Raw genomic sequence first — 21,691 nt, 5'->3', positions numbered from 1 at the left:
AAAGCAATACCATATAGACAAGTAAGTGTAAACACAAAACCAACTTAAATACATTTATGTCTAGAGATTCACAAAACTCTACTGAAAAACAAATTGCACAAGAGCAACGGATAAGTCTGCTGGTTATTTAAAGTATAGCAAAATAATTTTATTTCCAGACTACTCTTCAGGTACAGTTACAGAATTTAGTTCCAGTTCAACCCTAGAAGAACAGAACTTTCAAAATATTTCTTTTCATATCAACAAGTTGTAGAAGTACAGGTTACCTACCTATCATCAACTAGTGGAGCAGAGGGTGGCTGTGCCTTTGCTGGGCTGGTAGGGGAATTGGTATGGGACAGTCTCTCTTCTAATGTTCCGTGATTTCCTTTCTGACCACCATCACCTTCATAAATTTTTTGCTTCAGCTGCTGAATTTCCTGGTCCAGGCTACAAAGACATCTTAAAGTGTAATTCATGTTGTCTGTATTAAGGTACCACTGATTCCCACAGTTCTTAAAAGATGTGCTGTACTTACACTGAGAAACATGTTATATCTGAACTATTAATATCTATGAAGATAAGAGCATACTACTTGTTCTTTAAGCATATTTAGATAGGAAAATAAAGATGGCTCAAAAAACACATTCCAACAGCAATGCTAAGCTAAATAAAACAACTTCATAAACCTCCAACACAAGTGGTATCTAACTCAGCACATTAAATATTAATTCAGAAAGACTAAACTTATCTAATGGGATCATTTGAATAAAACTCTCCTCATTACAGAACTCTACCAATTATGTCAGTTATTCGGCTTCTAGGTTGAAGTAAACGAATAAATAGGGAAAAAAATGAAGTAACACAAAATACAGTAATAATAAAAACAACAACAACAACTCAAGACAACAATGTGGAAGGGCATATTTATAAGAAAATCTTAAAATTGTGTACTATACATATAAATCTTACTCTTTTTCAGCTATTCTTTTCTGCATATATATTTTTGAAAATTTACCAACAAAAGTCTAGTATTTATTTTCCATACGTTATAAGTCACCTTTTGAAATGGAAACCTCCTCACTTCCTCTAACGAATAAATTTTGTATCAGCCAGATTTATGCACGCAATAGAATATGTAAAATCAGATACAGTATTTTTGACCAAAAATGCCTGAAGCATCTGGTATAAAATAAGTAGCACTTCTTGCAATATTTATCATTTAGTCAAATTAAACTATATTATGACAAAGTAATCTGCAGAATAGCTTTCACTTATAATGTATCTGAGATTAGATTAGTAACAAAGTAATAATCTTCCTCACTTCCATTACAACTTTTGTCTCCAAAGGTAATTGTTTTTCTACGGGTTACTCGAAAATTAAAGAGTAAAAGAATAGAAGTTCCTGCAAAAGGAGTGGAAAGCATGCAAAGTAGGGATTCAAACATTTTAACTGCAATTACAAATATCAAAATTGAAGTACAATGCTACAGCTACTTTATTCCTTCCTGGAGGTTAAAACTGAAAATTGAAGAGTGAGTACAAATGCTGTGGCTTAGGCAGGAGTAAAGCAGGCTGAATTGTTACTTCATTTTTAGAGTACTTTCTGCAGCACAGCCAGAAGCCATCTGTTTCTTTTGATTAGCAGCAAAACAATCTTGCATCCTGAGGGAAAGTGGATGGGAGATGGCTGATGGATATGGGGGAGTGTTTGCATCTATGGAAAATCAATTTAACCACAAAAATCACAATTATATTAAGGGAGCATAGCTTATCTCTTCATTTGTAAACATCCTACTATCAAAAGATATCATTTCCTACAGTTATAAGCTTATCCAGCTGTGCGATGCATCCGCCAGTAAGTGCACTGAATTGCTCCTTGCCCCTTTTGAGTGATGCATCGCATCGCCTCAAAGATGGCTCTGAAGTTGCTTTGTGCTCATTCTACAGCCCCAAATTTCTGCCAATAAAGACAAAGTGCGGGTGCATAATTCCAGTATGAATTAGCTCCAAGTTATCATTTTGGGGGTCATCCTTGTAGGCGAAAGGATTTTGAGACGGCATATTATGCAAACTGGAAAAACATTTTATCCAGTTATGATGGACTTAGGCGCATAGAACATTTCAGATGGATATTGGATTTAAACATTTTTAGATAGCTAACAGATTTGAACCTCTTTTTCCGAAGCACACCATTACAAAATATTACCTAGAATAATAATAAGCAGCACATACAGTTCATATGCTTACTAGGGTCCAAGACATTATTTACTATGAAGTGTAAACTTGAACACTTGTGCACAAGCGTTATGTAAATATTCTGAAATATTTAACATACTATCATGTATCTTAAGATTTTCTTTTGCTACAACATTCATAAAAAGCTAGCTCTCCTTGTGCGCGCATAAATGACAGTCCGAACAAAATTATTCAGGCCCCTGGGCCCCTCACTGAATGACTACAAAGTTTTATTCAGTTTGTGCAAGAGGTCTTCAAAGTTAACAACAACAAAAAAAATAGACCTTTTCACTTCTTTGGAATCTTTTTCTAATCTAATTTTTCTATCTGACAATATATTTTTCCCACTTATTACACAAACCAGCAATATCTTGAGGGCTAGCTAAGAAGCTGTCTATTTTTGTGGAACCTCCAGTTGTTTATAGCTGGCTTTATTCAAGCGAGATGCTCAGTGTAGAAAAATAGATTACATGTTCTTCAAGACAATTACGAAAAATATAGGCAAAGAGCCACAACAAAATGATAACTCGGTATTGAAAAAGCCTAACTAAAATCCACACAACGTAGCTTTACATGTGGAAAGAGTGACCTAAAGGTCAGGGTGTAAAAAGGAACTATTATCTCCTGATAACGGTTTAAAATAAACAAGATACAGAAGAGTTCATCAGTTTTGCTATAGGTAAGTATGTTTTTGGTGATTTTTCTCATCAAGCATCTGGTTTGAAGTGCTTCTGAAAGAAGAATCAGGTAATCACTGGAATATTAAAAAAAAAAGCAAATCTAATTCTACCTCAAGAAAAACAAAATCATTCTTTCACCAATAATGACAAGTTTTCAAGCTCTTCTGTTAGCAAATCAGACAACACCTTTTTAAAATGCTAATTTTGCCCTTCTTCCAGACTGCATGGATTGAATCCAATAACCCCAGTGGATTTTTGCTCGGGCCAAAAACACAATAAAAAAATTCTTCCTCTCCTGCGAAGGAAGAACCCTCCTTACCTGAAACACTTTCCTCTGAGCCTTCTATACTTAGCACAAATACCAGGCTATAGTTCCAAATATCACATGTGTTGCTGATGACATTGCTTCTATACCTAAAAGGGTTTGTCATAACACAGGGCTGTATCGAAGCAGCTGTGTATTTTCAAATAAGTTTGAAAAACACCAACAAATTTTACACAGATATATGGCTAGTCTACTTTATTTACCCCTAAAGCCAGTAACAAAACATTAAACATTACACTGGTTTAGTTGGAATACCAGGAGTGTTCCACACAACATCAGCTGAGAGAGACAGTTGGCAATCTACCTTGACTATCAATCTACAAATCTTGAACCACCATATAGCTTGCTACCAATAAAGAAACAAAATGCTATACATAAATATTTTAATAAAAAGAAACTTGTATAATAGTACATGCATTTGTAAGGGCTGAGCATGGGGTTGGCTGAGCTTTCTAAATAGGTAAGAACAACTTAACTGAATGCTGTGATGGCTCATGCAAGTACTATACTGCAGGGGATGGGTCAAATATCCAAACAGAAATCAATGAGCAGGCAAGAATCTTTTAAAAAGCAATACGCAATCTCAATTCTGGGCAAACTACTTGAAACAATAAGAAACTCAAACAGTGGGACACAGAAAAAGTTGCCCTCTCAAAATCTAAGCGATAAAAATGATTTACTTTTTGTGAATCGCTGGTCCTAAAAACTGAAGCTATTGTAACACTTACCGTTCCCGGTCTTGTTCAAGGGCTTTTTGCTCAGCTTCTAGACTAGCCTGCAGACCTGCCTGCTCGCTGCAGCTGTTGTTCAAGGTAGCAAGTTTCTGTTTCTGCTCTTCAATTTCAAAGTCTATTGTAGAACGACGCTGCAAAGCAGAATGCCTCCTTTCTAACTTAGCAACAGCTTGTTCCAGTGCCTCTCTCTGCTGTTTTTCCCTTGATTCAAGGATTTCTTTTTCCTTCTTCCGAACTTTTTCTTCCTGACGAGCTACGTTGGCTGTGAATTCAAATGTTTCTTGAAGCTGCTGCAACTGATTTGTGCTAGCTCTATATTGTGCAAGCTGCTCTTCTTTTTCTTCTATTTCTTTCTCTATTTGATAGAGAGTATTATCTAATCCTAAGAAGCCTCTATCGAGGACTTCAGAAGCTCTTTGCTTTTCTTCCAGCAGTGCTGGCAAATGATTACTCTTCAGGTACTCAAGCTGCCGTACTTTAGATTGAAGCCTGTATTCCGCTGTCTTTATCTCGTCAAATTCATCAGCCTTGAGCACAGCATCTGCAAAGTTTTCATCATCTTTCTTTACATTTACATGTTCTTCCTGTGCAAATTTTAAGTGTTCTACAGCTACTTTTTCATGTGCAATTTCCTTTTCTAGGTGATCCATTTGTTGAACTAAATCTTTTTCCAAAATAGTCAACTGTTCTAGTTGTTTCCTTTTAAACTGTATGAAACTATCCTGTGTTTTTTCTAACTCTTCGCAGTTTTCATCACCTTCAGATCGGGCTTCCTTGACTTTCAAAAGAGATTCCCTGATATCTTCAAGATCTCTTTTCTCTTCTTCAAGTCTTTGTACATCCCCTCTCTTCAGGAGCTGTATCATGACCTGCTTTTCTCGAAGCTGTTCTTCTAGATGAGCCACAAGCATCACCTGCTCCCTTTCTTGTTCTTCAAGTCTCTTTTTTTCTGATTCCAGCTTAACATATTGTTCATCCTTCTCCTTTTTAAGTTTTTCTAGTTCTCGGAAAATCTGCATTTTCTCTTCTTTTTCATTATGATTAAGTTCTTGTAGGCGCTGCAATTCCTCTTTGACACGGGCAAAAATTTCTTCCTGCTGTTTCTTCTTTTGAAGCTCTATCTCCTGTTGTTCCCGCAATCTCTCTTCTTCAAATTTTTCTTTTTCAGCCAGCAAATCCTTTAACCTGCTCTCAATGTGAACACTTCTGCGTTTCAGACTCTCTTCCTGTTTTCGAATTTGCAGCTGTACTATTTCTGTTTCTTTGCGCTGTGACTCTACTTCTTGTTGCATTCTTACAAGTTCTGCTTTGTCAGATCTTTGTTTCTCCTCCATTTCTTCTATTTGTTTCCTACAAGAAAACATTTACATGAAATATATCAAACTCTTTTGTTTGTTTTGTCCAAAAGACAATATATCACTTAGAAGTTAAAAAGTTTTGGACAGAGATTTTGCAGCACATACCACAATTTTATATATATATTTTTTAATACTTTTGTTTTGCTGCAGGTTAAAATCTTATACTTCTTAGAAGTAACTCAATCCTTGAGAAAATGGCACAGATTCATATAATTTATTTCAACATGTAATGTTGTGGATACATTAAATTCTAAGAAAATACGTTAGATAGCATTTATGTTGGTAGAATAACGTTAGACTATATTAGCTTTATCCAATCCAATAAAAATATTGATAGAACGCACAGCGCACAGTGAAAAATAACCATATATATTTTTACGCATGCACACTTATTTTCACACAAACAGAAGTTAATAAAAGGACTTGGTGTGAAATTTGCCTCACCAAATTTGAGTCAACAGATGAATTGAAACAATGTCTTCTCTTTTTGTGAACCCAACTGATTTTCTGATAAACGGGAATATAAGCTTAGGAACAGATGGAGTTGAAAGACAAATTTAAGACAAAGTATGGCCCATGCAATAACTCTTTTAAAGGTTCTAATGGAATCCAAGTGAGGAAAGACTGAGACTTGAAGATGCCACAGTTACCCCTATACTACAATCACCTGAATACACATAGAAACAACCTATAGTCCCTTGGTTAGTTTGGGAGAAGTTAAAATCTGATTGATTAGAGGACAAACAAAGCAACTTCAATGCAATCTGAATTCAAAGTCTATCAACATAACAAAGAGGATAAGATCAGTGATTCTACTGCATCATTTTCTGAAAGAAATCTTCCAATTGCTCAGAGTTTGGGTTGGATTTGTGTGTTTTGTTTTGTTTTTTGTATTTACTTTGAGTTTAATTAACTTGGTCCGACTATATAAAAACTCTTTCAAAACTGAGTAAGCAGTATGAAGTGGAGAAGGCAGAAAATGTCTTTCAGCTTATGAATCTAATCAGTGCTGTGATCTGCAACAAGGTGAGATCTCTTACTTGTAAAATCTTAGCAGATATGATGAGCCAGAAAAATCAGCTTAGCTCTCCAGCTGGTAACAATGCTTTATTTTTTGTTTTGAACTGATTGCTAAATGGCATTCTGATAAGTATTATTAGCATGCCCATGCCATCGTAGAAGCTTTATTTACAAGAAGCAGAGTTCACAGATTAATCAAGATTCAATCCAAAAGTGACTGGAGCGTAAAAAAGATCCAGGTAAAGAGCCTCATTTGTCATCTTTAAAATAACGCTATGAAACCTAAGAGCAAGAATAATATAATATACTACATTTATATTGTCCACTCTCTATATATCTTTCTGTTTGGTATTCCCTTTGCTAAAGATCACTGTTAGCTGCAATGAAGCTTGTCTACCTGGTTACAAATCCATAAGAATTGACAATTCTTAAAGGAAATGCCAAAACTTTCAGAGGAAAAAAGAAAGAGGGATAAGAATATTTATATCAGGACACCCTACTTACTAATACCATGATTCAAAATCATTTAAATGAGTCCACAACGTTCTCTCTCTCTCTATATATATACACATGTGTGTGTACTTATATACAAACACGTATACTTAAAGACCAGAGAATAACGTTACCTTTTACTTTCTAATTTTTCAAGCTCCTCTCGTTGTTGTCTTTCAAATTCTAGCCTTATTTAGGAAAAAAAAAAAAAAAATAAAATCTTGAATATATAAGAGCAAGATACACAATTATGTAATTCACAATGATTATTATAACAATGATGCAAATGAAAAGTTTTATAAAACTACTTTCTACAGTAAAAGAAAGTATTTCCTTCATTAGGGTTACAAATTAGGTATCATGCTGTCTGACACTTAAGTACAAACAGAAAAGTGAATGAATTTCTGGGGGAAAAAGACCATTTAAAAAGTTAAGATAAACACGACAAATGATTAGCATAGCCTCTGCAAGTTAACTACATGCGGACATGGCAATCAATACATAGGAATTGAATTTCTCTACCTTAAACAGATCGGTCCTTTTACAGGGAAAAGACTGCCATGGGAGGTAGGGGGAAACAGAGCAATCAATTAAGAGAGGAATTGATAGCAAAAACATATTAGCAGTACAGACTATTTTAACATCACCAACAGTTTGTTTTATTAGAGGTTAAATCGGTTAGATTCATGGAACAGTCAATCACACTACAATTCAAAGTAAAATTTAAATAGTTATTCTTTCTAAACATGTTTTACAAGTGCCAATGATAGTTAATCGATGCTCATAATCCTATGGTTTATTAGCTTGGCCAATTCTGAGAAGGGAGTGAGCTACGGAACTATGCTACAGCATATGCCTGCAATTCTTCCTTTTCCTCCCAAGAAAAGAAGCATTACTATGATGTGATGAGTGAGGCTGAAAAGAATTCATACCCCTGTGAAGTGAAACATTCATGGACAGAACACAATACAAGCCCATTTATCTAAAATATTTTGAGATTTTAATATGTTTAGCTTGATAAGGTTGTGAATAATTACAAGAGAGTATTTTCTGTCTTTTTAATATCAGCTCTTATTACAGTTGTACAGAAGTCTCTTATTTTAATTTCCTTTGAAAGATTTGTATTCTTTAAGGCAATCTTCCAAAGGAAATAGTCTCTGTGCTTTTTTTAAGCATAAAGAACCTATATATGAGCTGAAGTACTCAACCAAATACACAAATATTCAGTTATTTCAGAGCTGCTACATCTTAAGAAGTTCACAGGTGAGAGAAATGCTGAAAAAAAATGCAAGACTGCACCACAAGCTAACTTCAATTATTTGAGGAACTGCACTTTAAGATATCATGACTTCAATTACGTAGGCATGTGTTTTAAATGTAAGGTATATTTTAATATCTCTTTCTAAAATCATACAACTGTCTGAAAGGAGTTATCCTTGGAAACATGTGGAAAATACAACACTAATGTAATGTTTATTAAACAATTCAAGTAAACTTTGACTCCAAAGTGTTTAAGAAGCATCTTTCTAACCGCTGGAATAATGGAGAAACACTAATTTAAAAAATTCCATTTTTCCCCATTTTAGATTGTTATACACAACTCCAGATATTCAGAGCCTTCATATAAATTTCTCACCAAGACCCCTTTACATTTACATTAAGATCATGTCTAAGATGGGATCTTGTAGGCGCTATCTCAATGCCACAGCACAAGGAGAGATAACTTAAGTATATTTCATCAATTTCTGTAGTAGTAGTGCAAGATTCACAAAGTTCTGCAAGAGCAAGTACAAAAGCAATCTTAAGAGACCTTCAGAAAGCAAAAGTCTTGTTCAGTGGTTACTAAGCTTTCTTCTTTTTTAAGCTATACCTGATAATCCCTCATTGTAGCTAGTCTGCCTCTGGAATTCATAGCTGCTAGCTCTCACTTCTTAGCTAGGGCTTGGCTGTCACTATATTCATCGTTATTTCAGTCCAAAATAATATAGAGCCAAGGGATTTGGAGTCTGGAAATGCAGATTCCCATTAAGCACTGTCAGATGTAAACCATCTATGCTAGGAGAGTTGGCAGAGACGATTTACAAGTATTCCCATGCTTAGTTAAGCCACAGTGAAGTAAAACATTGCAGATCTGCTGACATAATTCAAAAACCCAGAGCAAAATCTTTTGATATTGTGACACTTCTATAAAACACATAATTTGGCAAACATATTTTATATCTACATAAAAATGGTAACTGGCTTTTGATAGAGATCTTATACAAGGAAAGTGAGCCATCATAGCAATCACTGATAAAAAAACACGTGAGCAGTGAAAACTCCCTGGTTTTCTCTTTGATTAAGCATCTCTACCACCTTCGCCAGTCATGTGAAGGCAATAAGTTTTATCTTACACTGAAATGAAACTAGAGCTGCTCAAAGGGTTGTTCAGAAAAGACAGGAATGAGCTACACAGAAACAGTTTCTTCTTCAGTGTAACTGGCTATTTCCCAAAGCAAATACAGATCACCATCAACATCCCAAACAGCAGCTTCCAAACACTACATCTAGCTGCTCTAAAAATTTATATTTAATGAATTTTAGACAAGTGAAAAATAGTCCTGTGAACAGACGGCCTAACGCAGCCTTGTGTATTGCTGCTTATTTAGGTTCGGTGATGCCTAAGATGGTCTGAGCTCCACTGAAGGCTCTCCTCCCACACGGATATTCAGCGTCTCTGTTCTCTACCAACCGTGCTCACACTGCAGACTTTATTATTGCAGGGGTAATAATGATGCATGTTTTCCACATCTGGCTGCCCATTTTATCAACACGTTCAGGAATCCATTACTTTTGAGACAACTACCTCTGTAATATTTGCTTCAAACTGGTTATGGGTTCAAAGGTGTTTCAGGACAGGAGAGGAACTAGGAGGCAGAACAGGCAGTCAATGATTGCAGAAGCCTTCTTTCTTTAAGAAGCTAGTAAAAAAAAAAATCTCAGCATCCCCAATAACATCATTGGCTGTAACAAATCACTGCCAGTTTTACAAAGCACAGATGCAAGACTGATGTTTTTTGGATTAGGATATCCTTAATAAAAATATTTTTTCTCATAAACTCTACTCCCTTTATTAATGTGAGCGCTATTGTGAATAGAAAAAAAAAATATTAGCTTGAAATTAAAAAAAAAAATACAGATATTAAGGACTAGAATCTACTCTTTCTTCTTTTGTAGATCTACCACAAAGGAACTTAATCTGATCAGTGTAGAATTAAATAGTCACCATTTTCCTGGAAAATGTGGAGTATCTAGTGATAAGGACAGTGTAGATAAGCTGCAGAGAAAAGGAAGTCAGTTCTACTAGTACAATACCACAATAGCTTAATTTACACAGCACAAAAGTGTGATCCGGTACTACATCTATTAGGAAAGACTGAGTACTATCAGGACTACAAAGATGGTACAATGCTGTTCAGTAGCCCAATTTATGAGATTAATTAAAAAACCCAACATGCTGAAGACAAGACAAAATCAAGGTTTCTCATGAGTGGTTTTAGAGTTACAGTGTAATATACCTTACAGAAGGTCCACAAATGAAATCTTCAACACAGATCTACAAGCAGAACTGTTTTATCCAAAGCTTATTACCTGAAGCAGCGTTGCATGACACTGGATTAAAGACAAAGACTAGGAATGAACAGAACAAAGGATTTTGCACAGCAAGCCAAAGTTTTATGCAACTATCTCCACATATGGAAAATCTACAGCCAAACAAACAAAAAACAAAAAAATACAGCAAAAGCTGCACACACAGACCACCCATCTGAAAAAAAATAAAATTAAAGATATCACTGATTTTCACATGGGAAAGAAATAAAATAAGCAAGACCTGCGTGATATCTCCTTTAAAGAAAAACAAATGAAGTTAGAGAATAGAACCATATAGAAAGAAACACAAAGTGCAGCAAACTCCTCTACTCAAGCAGCATTTAGCTGTCATTACCAGACACACTGTCTAAGATACAGTAGAGATCTTGTTATGCATAATGTCTCAGTGACAACCACTAAAAGTAGTGGGACTGAGAAAATATAGGTTTAAAAATCAACTGCTAATTTGGACAACACTTAACCTAAACAGTATAAACACATTCATCTCCTTGCCAGAAAAACACCAGATTAGGAAGGAATTTTCTACAATATAAGACAAAATACTCAAGACCTAAAAATACTAGGGACAGTGAAGCAAGGTAAAACACCCGTCACCTACCCTGCATAGGAGGGAGGGAGGGACACAGATGGACAATCCGCTCCTTGGAGTTGTGCTATTGTGTAGAAGGATCTGAAAGACTTCTGGTGCCACGAAGGAGAATGACTCCAAGCTCAGCAATGGAGACCCTCGCTTTCAACGGAGGAAAACCCGGGGCAGGTATAGCAGAGGTGTCACCAGCTTGGCTCCCCAAGACGGCAGCAGTTCTGGGCACAGGCAGCAGCAGAGCTTTAATATTTAGGATGCACCTTTCGGGTACCAGCATGGGGCAATCTGGGGAAAGCTTTCGTGGAATGCACGCCAGAGGTAATGCACCTAAATTTCACCCTGCATGACAGGGATAAGTGGGTTTTGGTGCTTTTTTTTTTTCCTCCCCAAAGAATAAATTAAGTGTTTTTAGTGGTAGTTCAAACTGCAAAACAAAGGCAAAACTTGAAGTAATAGTATTTTTGCTGTTTAAAAGCTGAATCTTTTTCAAAAGCGTGTAAACTCTCCCTACTGTCCCATTTTCTTCATTTTAGAATAACAAGCATTAACGTGCTCTGAAAGCAGAGTACAAAAACTAGTAGAAAAACTAGTAGAAAAACCAAGTGCTTTAAGAGTTATTACAAATCATTACAAGTTTCTTTTAAGTTCTATTTATTTATTTATTTATAAGTACACCGTACTTTAAATCAGGTACTATTACTTTCTCTCAGACTCTGAAATAGGTCTAGATCACATACAGCTTCAAATTGGACAGCCTTTAATGACATACCCAGAAATTAAGAAAATTCAGCCAGCTACCTATGTAGACCTTAAAGCCACGCACACGGAGCAATTGTCATTTATCTGCTATCTGTTGTTATCACAACTGAAAGGAATAACCCACAGGCTCTTCTGGCATTGATTGGTAAAGATACTAGACTTTACAAGAGGTTTATTGCAACCTACAGAAATTGCAAATTTAGCTACCAGCCTTTAGGTTATCAGTACTGGAAGAAAAGAAGAGCTTGAATTACCAAATTAACAGCAGGCAGAATGCTGGTCATCTACAGAAGCCCCACCCAAAAAAAAAAAAAAATTGGCCTGCTACTGAATCTAGCTCTGCACAGAAGGTGAGCAGTATGCCATTACATTATGAGGAACTCATACTACAGCCCAGCCCAATGTAATAAAGGTTCAGAATAAAGGAAGGAGTCCACACCCTATATTGCAAGCTAACGCTTTATGGGTATGGTGCCATTGGCTTTGAATATGACTGAGTCCTAAATGCTTGGGAAATGCTTTATTCAAAACGTGTTTTCTTTAACTTGCAATTACCCCAGCCACCTGTTTCCCTTGAAGTGACATATTCTGCAGAATTACACCTCTTTGGACAAGCTCACAACATCACAGGGAAAAAAAAAAACAAAACACTACTGTCACAGTGGATGATATGGAAAGCAAACAATTTTAGCATCAACATAAACAAGCTTAAAATTATCATGGAACCACAGCCTAAGCTGAAAAGCTGCTATTGCCAAATTGCTGTCCACAATGATGCATCAATTATGGAATATGCTTTCTTCTACTGATTTACAAGACCAATGGTCAGTTAAACAGCAGTACAAACTTCAGAACATACTTTGTCATTGCAGAAGTCATAAAAACAGTAAAACCAGTCATATTTGAGTGTGGGTTTTTTTTTTTTTTTTTTTTTTTTTTTTAAATCACTGATCTATTAGAATGAGAACCGCCTCTGCACTGCGTGGGCAATGTATATTATTAGGTATGGCATATATTGTTTTAAACTTTGTTAAAGCCTCTAAAGACAGGGATAAGAGTTTAAATTCTGAATATGCAACTATGAGCTTCCTCACTTCAAAAAACAAATGTATGTAACAACAACTGGAACAGATAGGTTCTATTGCTCACACACAAGTAACAGTCATGCATTTCTCCTGTAAGGTGAGACTTAAGTATAATGCTTGCTTGTGCTTAGAAATTAAGCAAGACAAAATATCCATTCCTGCAAGACAATCCACAAAGATTAATTGGATGCAGAAGAGCAGGACAATATTAATAATTAGCCCTCTGCTCATAGTTTACAGACTAATAGCACACAGGCATGAAAGTGTTCAGGCATATGAAGGTATTTCACCTAACTTGAGCCACAATTTCAACATGAACAGCTCTCACCACACCCAAAAAAGCAAAATACAAGTTAGAAGAAGTGCTGGATGGGTAGAGTTTTTAAAAATTGCTGAATACATTGATAATTTAATTATATTAGTCATACTAATTGAGTTCCAGGAAAGCAAGGCAAGATATTTGAAGAACTGACAATGAAAAAAGAAGCTATATTGCACAAAAGGTTGGGGGAAAAAAAGAATTTGCAGCAAACTACTCCATCCTAGATCAAGTAACTCTTCTATTTATCGTTTATTGTTGTTGTTGTTGTTCTTGCTGAAATCACAAATCACAGGAAAATTCCCTTCTACAAGACGTGATTTAGCATTATCTGAAGACAGTATGAGCTCCTTGGGCAGGGAAATCATTGTTAAGCCTACCTTCAACTGGGCCATGCCCATGCCATTATATTTTGCTGTAAATCTGAAAGAGTAAACATGAGGCAATGCTGAAACAATCTGTCCTGGTTTACACTGACTGCAAAGTCAAGGCCAGCACTGTGCAGTATGATACAATTATTCATAATAGTATTTTAAACAGAGTCATGCCATTAGACTGGAAAAACCCACTGTAGGCCAAGGTAGATCAATAACTAGAGGTAACAAAGAACAGCCAGGAACTTTCATAGAACTTTCCCTGGCCCTCAGAAGATGTAATTCTAGCAGTTGTCACTACAAGTTCAATAACTATTTGAAAAGGCTAAAGAAACAGGAAGAAAAATATACATATATACATGCACAGTTTTTTGGTTTTTTTTTTTGACCTTCTCTTTCTTCTCTGTCTGAAAAAAGTATGTTATTTATGAACAACTATCTCACTGTTTCAAGTTCTCAGCAGGTAGTTTACTGGCAAAAGAGCAATAAAGACAGAATTTGAAGCAACGGTATTAGATATACTCACAGTATTTAAGACTTTGCTTAACTTGAAGTTATTATTACCCATCTGATCTTCCTAAATTCTAACAGATAAAGAACAACCCCCCAGTAAAACTCAGGAATAGAGCTGTACTATCCAAGCTTGTAATTCAATTTATGGCCAATTTTTCAAAAGCACATAGGTGATTTAAGCATCCCATCTCACTCTCAATTAAAAACACAGGCACTAGCTACTGAAAAAAAAAAAAAAAAAAAAAAGAACAAAAACACCATCAATTCTCTATAAGTCACTTAAACAACACTGGTAAAGATATTAAAGCAGATTCTCTACAATAAGTACTCTATTTCCTTGTAACCATATAATAAAATGGTTTTCCATATCCTAACTTGGCCACCTACTAGGAGGTACATAAGCAAGAACATAAGACATGAATTTTCCAGACTTCTTATGCCTGCATTGGTTTTATACTAATTAATTAATTTTCAGTTTACAATTCATTTTTCTTATGAAAAATAGTTAACTTGTAATTCTGAAGAAAGCATAAATGCAAATTTGCAATGTCATTACTGTGCTGAACTGCCTTCGTTAGAATACCAGATCTTTTCTCCCAGAAAACTTGCATGTCAGATCTGTCAGTGGGGCTGTTTGCTGGTGCAGTTACGGTTCTTGTATTTCAATAGTGAGACCCCAGGTAAAGGAAAGTTTTAAGCTGGATAGAAAGCTTCTCGGTGTCTTTTTACCCCATTTTCTAGCATGAACTTGAATTCCCATTTTCTAGCATGAAGTTGAATTTTTAGTTCAAATAACATTTTTTTTAGAAGTTCTCACCTCATTCAGAAGCTCATTATTTAGTACGCATATACTATTAACATGAGAACAAAATATTTTCCCTTACTGCCATTTGGAATATTCAAACCATTAAAATGAAGAACAGGTGCAATTGTAACAAGAACATTTTTTAATATACTCACCCTGGATTATAAAGCATAACAGCTGATAGGTTCTCACAAGATTTTGAAAGATCTGTCATAGACAAGCTGAAGGAAGACAGCAGTCCACTCTAACAACAGACCATAAAATATATATTAGACAAACACTGCTGTGCTTGCAAACTTTTTTTGTTTCACTTCATGAAATATGAAGTATTATATGTGAAGCAAAACTAAAGCAAATCTACAATGTTCAAGGTATGTCTATATTAGCAGTAAAGTTGTGAAGAGGTTGAAATTCACTCAAATACTTATTTTATCTCACCTTTCTTTTTTCCCTTAGTTTAGCAGCTTCTTTGGGGTGGTTAAAGCGAAACATATTGGTTCTTCCAAGTAATATAACAGCACCTGATGAGAAAAACACACACCATTTACTGACAACAGACTATATCAGGAAATGCCAAATAATTTTTCTGTCATCCAATATGTAAGCACATAAAAAAATAAAATAAATAAAAAAATAAAAAAACAAATAAAAATAAATAATAAAAAATAAAATAAAAATAAATAAAAATAAAATAAAATAAAATATATTTTATTCCTCCTTCTTCCTACCTAAAAAAAAAAAAAATATATGTTCATGCACACAAAGGTCAATCATGTTCATGCAGTTTAGTTTAAAGAATAAGTAGAGGAAGCAGTCATAGCAGCTGCCCCAGTTTGACCTATACGTTTCAACAGTGGTACTTTGGAGGCTACCAGCAGGTACCAAACACCATGGGAATGTCCATAAATGTGACTAAGAACGAACTAATCATTATTCATCCACTTCTGATCGAAGTCAAGATTGAATCAACCTAAACTGAAAGCTACACTTTTTCATAATTTGTACTCTCGCTTACCTTTTTCTTTTTTATGTAGAACAACACTGAAGTTTGTCATCAATCAAAACAGGCTTATTAGTCTTTTATACCCAATAGTTATTTTCTGAGGAAAGAATCTTGAATAATTCATATTGTTCAATGCACATCTATTATCGTATTTAATCAGCTACGGTACAGGTCATATATAATGTGATTCTGGGCAATTCTTATAATATTTTAAAGACACTAGCACCAAGATTAATACTTTCCCACTAAAAAGCACATTGTCAGTGATGTCTCACTACTGTCATAACATCGAAGTCTTCCAAACTAACCACCACAAAATCAAGCATTTATCTGTCGAATGGTGTGAGGCACTTTTAAAAGAGAATAGATTCGATTACACTTAAAACCTGAAAAAAACTGCACTTACAACTGCTTACTACAAACAAATTGTTATCGTCTGAGAATGAAATGCTGTACTGAATAAGCAGTGCCTCTCTTAAAATTAGCTTAATTAGGAACACCAACCTAAATAAGGTCATTCAGTCTTGGCATTTCAATGATAAGAGGCACTATAGTCACAATATCACTTCTTGCTGTATACACACCACCTCAATTTTGGACCATAAGAACAGTCCACCTCAGACTAACATTAAGAAGAATTACCTTCCATAGATCTGTATGTAGCTTTGCATTGCAAAGTCATTTTGATACCACTTCTGTAATTTATGACAGAAGCTGATTGACCCTTTCTTGAAGAACTGCGCTGGGTATATATACATATATATATATATATATTTAATTTTTTTTAAATGTAAGCATATTAAAAGGGGTCCCTGCTAGTCATGACTGCTGTAGTGAAAGGGGTAAGTCTTCACACGCTCACAGTCATGCCAAACATCTCTCTGTTCCACTCTTGCTGGCTGCCTGGAAGGACGTTTTCATTACTTTAGCAGAGGAGACATTGACGATTCCAGTGAAATTCCTTCAGTTACTTTCAAATGAAGACACAAATAACTGTAAACATTTTTGGCCATGTTGCTAGGTAGAAGTTAGTTAAGTAAATTATTAAAAATTTCAGAATGAATTCAGCTAAAGATACTTGTTCCTAACTTCACATATCTAAAAGAAAACAGGTAGAAGAGGCTTAACAGCAGCACATGACATTCAAAATCAGATGGAGGATCATATGAATTACAACTAGGTTTTTCTTTAAGTACTTCTCCAAATCATACGATGATGAGCCTAGCATAAGTCTGAACAGGAAGAAGGAAAAGGGGTATGTGCACGTCACATGATACACTTGTGAAGTACTTCAAATCACAGAATGGTTTGGGTTGGAAGGGACCCTAAAGATCATCTAGTTCCTAACCCCCTGCCACAGACAGAGACATCTTCCCGTAAGCCAGGTTGCCCATTTTAGTACACCATTATGGTCAATGCACAGATTTGAAGGGGAACTACAATTCCTCTGCTTCTCCCATTACATTCTTCTTTTTTATCCCAGAATGTCATAGGCATTATTACTTCATGATGCCACTTCTTGCATTATGGAACCTCTATCTGTTTGCTGATATAGTATTTTAATTATTATTATATTAATAAGGAAAAACTACAATCTTAACTCCCACTTGACAGAACTTAGATATGCAGCAACATGAAAACCTATCAAGGAAAAAAAACTTTGGATCAAAAGCATACTGTCAAATATTTCCTAAGCATCAGGTTAGATTGTCCGTTATCGTACAATGCAGTTCCCCATCAAAATGCAAGTGTGCAGCATAAATGTCGTCATGGAAACATAACTGGCTTTGCTATGGGGTTTGCTTTTCATTTGTTTACTCTAAGCAACAATTCTTTTTCTCCTGGAATGTTAAATAGCAAAGAAAAAAAGGTTTCTCAAATACACCGACAGTACTAAGAACAACAAGCACCATTCAAAAACAGTCTTTATCATTTATGGAACTCTGATCTGGTAATTTAATTGGTTGACTCCAACACAAAAGTGACCAGAGAATAGGAAACAAGTATGAAGAATGTATGTTCAAATACCATCAAGCACTTCTCATCTACACACACCAGTATTTTGGAACTGTGCAAACAAAGGTATCCATAATTAAGATCTTCCTAACTTTTAAAAGTTTATTTTCTGATTCTAAAAGTTACTTGTATTAACAAACTGTAAAAAAACAAGCACGGAGAAATGATAATAACTACAGACAGGTTAGCAGTTTGGCCTCAAAATGGAAAATTCATTTTAAACTGAGGATAAATTTAAGGTAAAGAACAAACTCCAGTGAGTATTTGTTCAATTACCTTTACAAATCCTATCAGATGTTCTTTAGAAAAACAAAATATCATAGCAAGTTGCATTACTCAAGAGGCCACATTAGCCAGAATTCACAAACAGTGGAAGTAATCTGAAGAAGGAAGTGGTAATTAATTACCATGCCTCTTTTTTTTTTTTTTATCAACTATTATTAATAACTGTTCATTTGAAAGTGTGCTGAATTTTTTAGACTGTCACAAACGGAAGCATTTAAATATATCAGTAGATAATCAGCAATACCTAAAGCAGATATTTAAAGAGGCTGGCATTTCATGCTGTGAGACTAAATGCTAACACAGCTAGGAGAGATGTATTGTGCACGAGTTGTTAAACCAGTTATTTCATCAGCTTTGCCCACCTGATGTCAAAGCTGCCATCCTTCTTTCAGACTCAATCTGGTTACACAGTCTACAGATCCGCTTGTGCAGCTGTTTTTCAAAATTTAGTAATTCAAAGCAACCCTTTTCCCTGCCCCCCTTTTTCCGAGTTGCAAATTTCTTTAGACAGAAATTCAGAATAATAATAAAAAAAAAAAAACATGGTTCTACTCTTCACAGTACAAAAATCAAGTTGCTGCATATGCCTGAAAGAAGGAAACAGGACCCAAACTTCTGCCTTCGTCTGAGGCCAATCAAACCTATAATGCCTTGGAAATGCAGTAGGCTAAAATAAAGATGAGCCACTGCAAGCACAATTCGTGTGAACAGTGTTTCTTGCCATTAATGCCAATGTCCTAACAATTTATCAATAGGAGTTACTCAGATTCAGGACAAAGGAGTTGGGCTTTCTTTTTTTTGTTCTGTATCTGTAACAGAAACAACTGAATGTCTCTTATTTCACATGAATATACACTTCACAGAATCAACATCCCCTGGCCATAACAAAACTATTTTCTGAAAGCAAAATCTTGCAGCACTTGAGTTTGAAAAGGTGCAAGACTCCTTGTTCAGCACTACTTTGTCCACTGTGTTCCTCATTTGTTAGAATGAGCTTATCCTGAAAGCTTTTGTCCAGGAACGTTAAAGTGGCATTGCTTCTAAGCAGCTGAGCTGTGTTACAACCTCACTTCTCAACATGACTTCAACTCATAGCTAAATGGGAAAGTATGCTGGGTGCTCCTGGAAGATAAAATATCCAGAACCTCTGCTGCAGCACTCTTCAGCTTACTTGTTAGTCCGTCCTTTCCAAGCCAACAAAATACACCTTTGTTCCCAGTTGTACCAGCTGCTTTCAATCATTTCCAGATTTTAAAGCTTTTATATTAAAATTGTAATCCTGTGAACTTCATCTGTAAGGGTTAGCCTCCCTCTTTTTGTCACTTTCCTACAGCTGTAGTTAACAGATACTCCAACTAAATCTCCTGCTACCCAAGAGGATTTGGCAATAGAGTGTTAAGTGGAACTGCACTGAAGCCCTGAGAAGGAAAAAAAAAACAACTCTGACGTTATTTTAGTCATGCAGAGACCAGTATTATTTTTCTTAATATCACACCAATCTAAGCTATCTTCCACGGAGTTCACTTTATGTATAAACTTTGAATGAAATCAGACAGCAAGTATCAGTTCATACTCAAGATTCTGAAGTGGCTCAAATTAGTAAATAATTCTCTTTTCACCACATAGCAGTTCTGTAACAGAACAAAAACTCCATGGCTCTCCATATAACTTTGGGATGCAGATAAGAAGAAACTGAATTAAAATTAAACAGTAATCTCTTCATATACACACAGATTTTTCAGTAGTGTTGCCAGAAATAAACAGATGCTGTATGGAAAACTATACTGTGCTGGGTAATACCTTGGTTTAGGTGCGTGGCCTCAGTAATCTGAATTCCATTCACAGAACACTGCGCTCCATTCAGTGGTATAAGATTCACAGTACCATTGAGATTTTCAAAGATGCAATGCTCACTTTCCAAATCAAGACCATGAAGAACTAAACACACACAAAAAAATAATTAGTCTCTTAACAACTAATAAAATTTGCATGCTGATAGTGATTTATTAAGGACAGACTGTTACATATTCGCAAGCATCTTTTCTTTTTTCCCCACCCCCCACCCCCCAGACCGTGTTCTGTTTGTTCATTCACGACCTCCTGCATTCCTTAAACATTGACCCTATTTCTTGTTTTACTGTAGTGGAAATAGAAGTGTTTTTTTTCTGATTTGTTTTACATAATGCTCTTTTCTCCTGTGTTTTGGCACCAGATTAGTAAATGCTTATTTTGTTCTGTTGGAAAACAGTGAAGAAAAGTTTACATATTTGTAGAGACAGGTTTTTTTGGCTAGTTTCACTGGGAAATCATAAAAGCTTCTAGACCTTAAAGCAGCTACACTTAAGTCTGAATAGATAGGATAAAACATGCAATTGTAGACAATAAGAAAGGCTGAAATAAGGTTATATATTCTATTACACTCAGGCACTTATCCATCAGTTATGCTACTTTCCATCTCTTCTTCAAGTAATGTGCGATTATCTCTACCCATATTGCTTAATCTTACAAAGCAATGTGAATTTCATGGAATTTATATATAAATTTTAATCCAGGCATCTTTTGACCAAATGAAATACACAAAACTATGTTATTTGTCTCTCAATTTCTCACTTGAGAACTAAAGGATGTAGCTTATTTGATTAAACTACCTCTAAGTAGCTGATGTGACAGGTTAGTCCAGTAATGGCATTGAGTTGCTTTAATAAAAAGTAAGAAAAATCAGCACAAGAAGACTATTTACTTTTCATTAACTTTCAGAATTTTCTTCTAAAATCTAAAGTCCAAAGACTTCTTTAGATATAACAATATAGCAATACTGTCTTTATACAAAGGTTAAGAGAATGATTGTGCAATAATTGTGACAGGTGCTGTATGAAAAAGGATGGTATTTTTACGGGAGGCTCTTTCAAAAGTAGCAAGAAATAAATTAGTAACAAGTATATGAATAGATTTGAAGCCAACAAGCTATTTCAGAAGACATGCTTTTTGAAGCAAATCCCATGTAATTTAGTTTTCATAAATTTTCTAAAAATTAAAATACACAAGAACATATAAACAATTAACTACAAGGAAAAAAAAAGAAAAATTATACAGCTCTGTTAACCTATTGGGATGTTGGAAGAAAGAGGAAAAAAATGAAGAAAGAAAATAAAGAAATGCAAAATTCCATACCAATGTCCTGTTCTGTCACAGCATCTTCTCTGCCAACATATGTCTGGCCTTCCTAATTAAAAGAGAGACATATTTTCAACTGAAATTTCCCTCTCTCACACACACACAGATGTTTTATTTTTCTACTTTCTCAGAGTATTCTGGACCAAATACATGTTTAAACATACTACCTGATTTCTTCTTCCTTGTATTTTAAGAATGCTTTCAGTCATTATTATACAATGTTACTAGTAAATGTAAGTTTCAACTGTCCTGCATAGCACCACCGTTGTAGTTTTGAGGCATTTAACATAGATCT

The 21,691-nt window shown here is 35.2% G+C and overlaps 1 protein-coding gene across 7 annotated transcripts in view; it reads right to left on the bottom strand.

Moving 5' to 3' along the window:
• KIF16B (kinesin family member 16B) overlaps nucleotides 1–21,691 on the bottom strand; it is a 140,057-nt gene that overhangs the window by 55,901 nt on the left and 62,465 nt on the right. For 5 of the 7 annotated variants that reach the window (XR_007162244.2, XM_048060972.2, XM_048060978.2 and 2 more), the window contains exons 14-21: nucleotides 21,394–21,445; nucleotides 20,023–20,160; nucleotides 15,357–15,439; nucleotides 15,074–15,162; nucleotides 7,349–7,381; nucleotides 6,961–7,014; nucleotides 3,951–5,306; nucleotides 271–429 (exon numbers count right to left, since the gene is read on the bottom strand). Coding sequence is in view for 6 of the 7 variants with exons in the window: in XM_048060972.2 (XP_047916929.2) it covers nucleotides 271–429; nucleotides 3,951–5,306; nucleotides 6,961–7,014; nucleotides 7,349–7,381; nucleotides 15,074–15,162; nucleotides 15,357–15,439; nucleotides 20,023–20,160; nucleotides 21,394–21,445 (1,964 nt within the window). In the remaining variant the exon portion in view is untranslated. The remainder of the gene's footprint in view (nucleotides 1–270; nucleotides 430–3,950; nucleotides 5,307–6,960; nucleotides 7,015–7,348; nucleotides 7,382–15,073; nucleotides 15,163–15,356; nucleotides 15,440–20,022; nucleotides 20,161–21,393; nucleotides 21,446–21,691) is intronic. The other 2 variants (XM_048060974.2, XM_048060977.2) reach the window with 1 other exon arrangement.

This window comes from Anser cygnoides, chromosome 3, assembly GCF_040182565.1.
Source record: "Anser cygnoides isolate HZ-2024a breed goose chromosome 3, Taihu_goose_T2T_genome, whole genome shotgun sequence".
NCBI lineage: Eukaryota > Metazoa > Chordata > Aves > Anseriformes > Anatidae > Anser > Anser cygnoides.
Note: the sequence above shows the minus strand (reverse complement) of the source record. Positions and strands in the feature narration are given on the sequence as shown.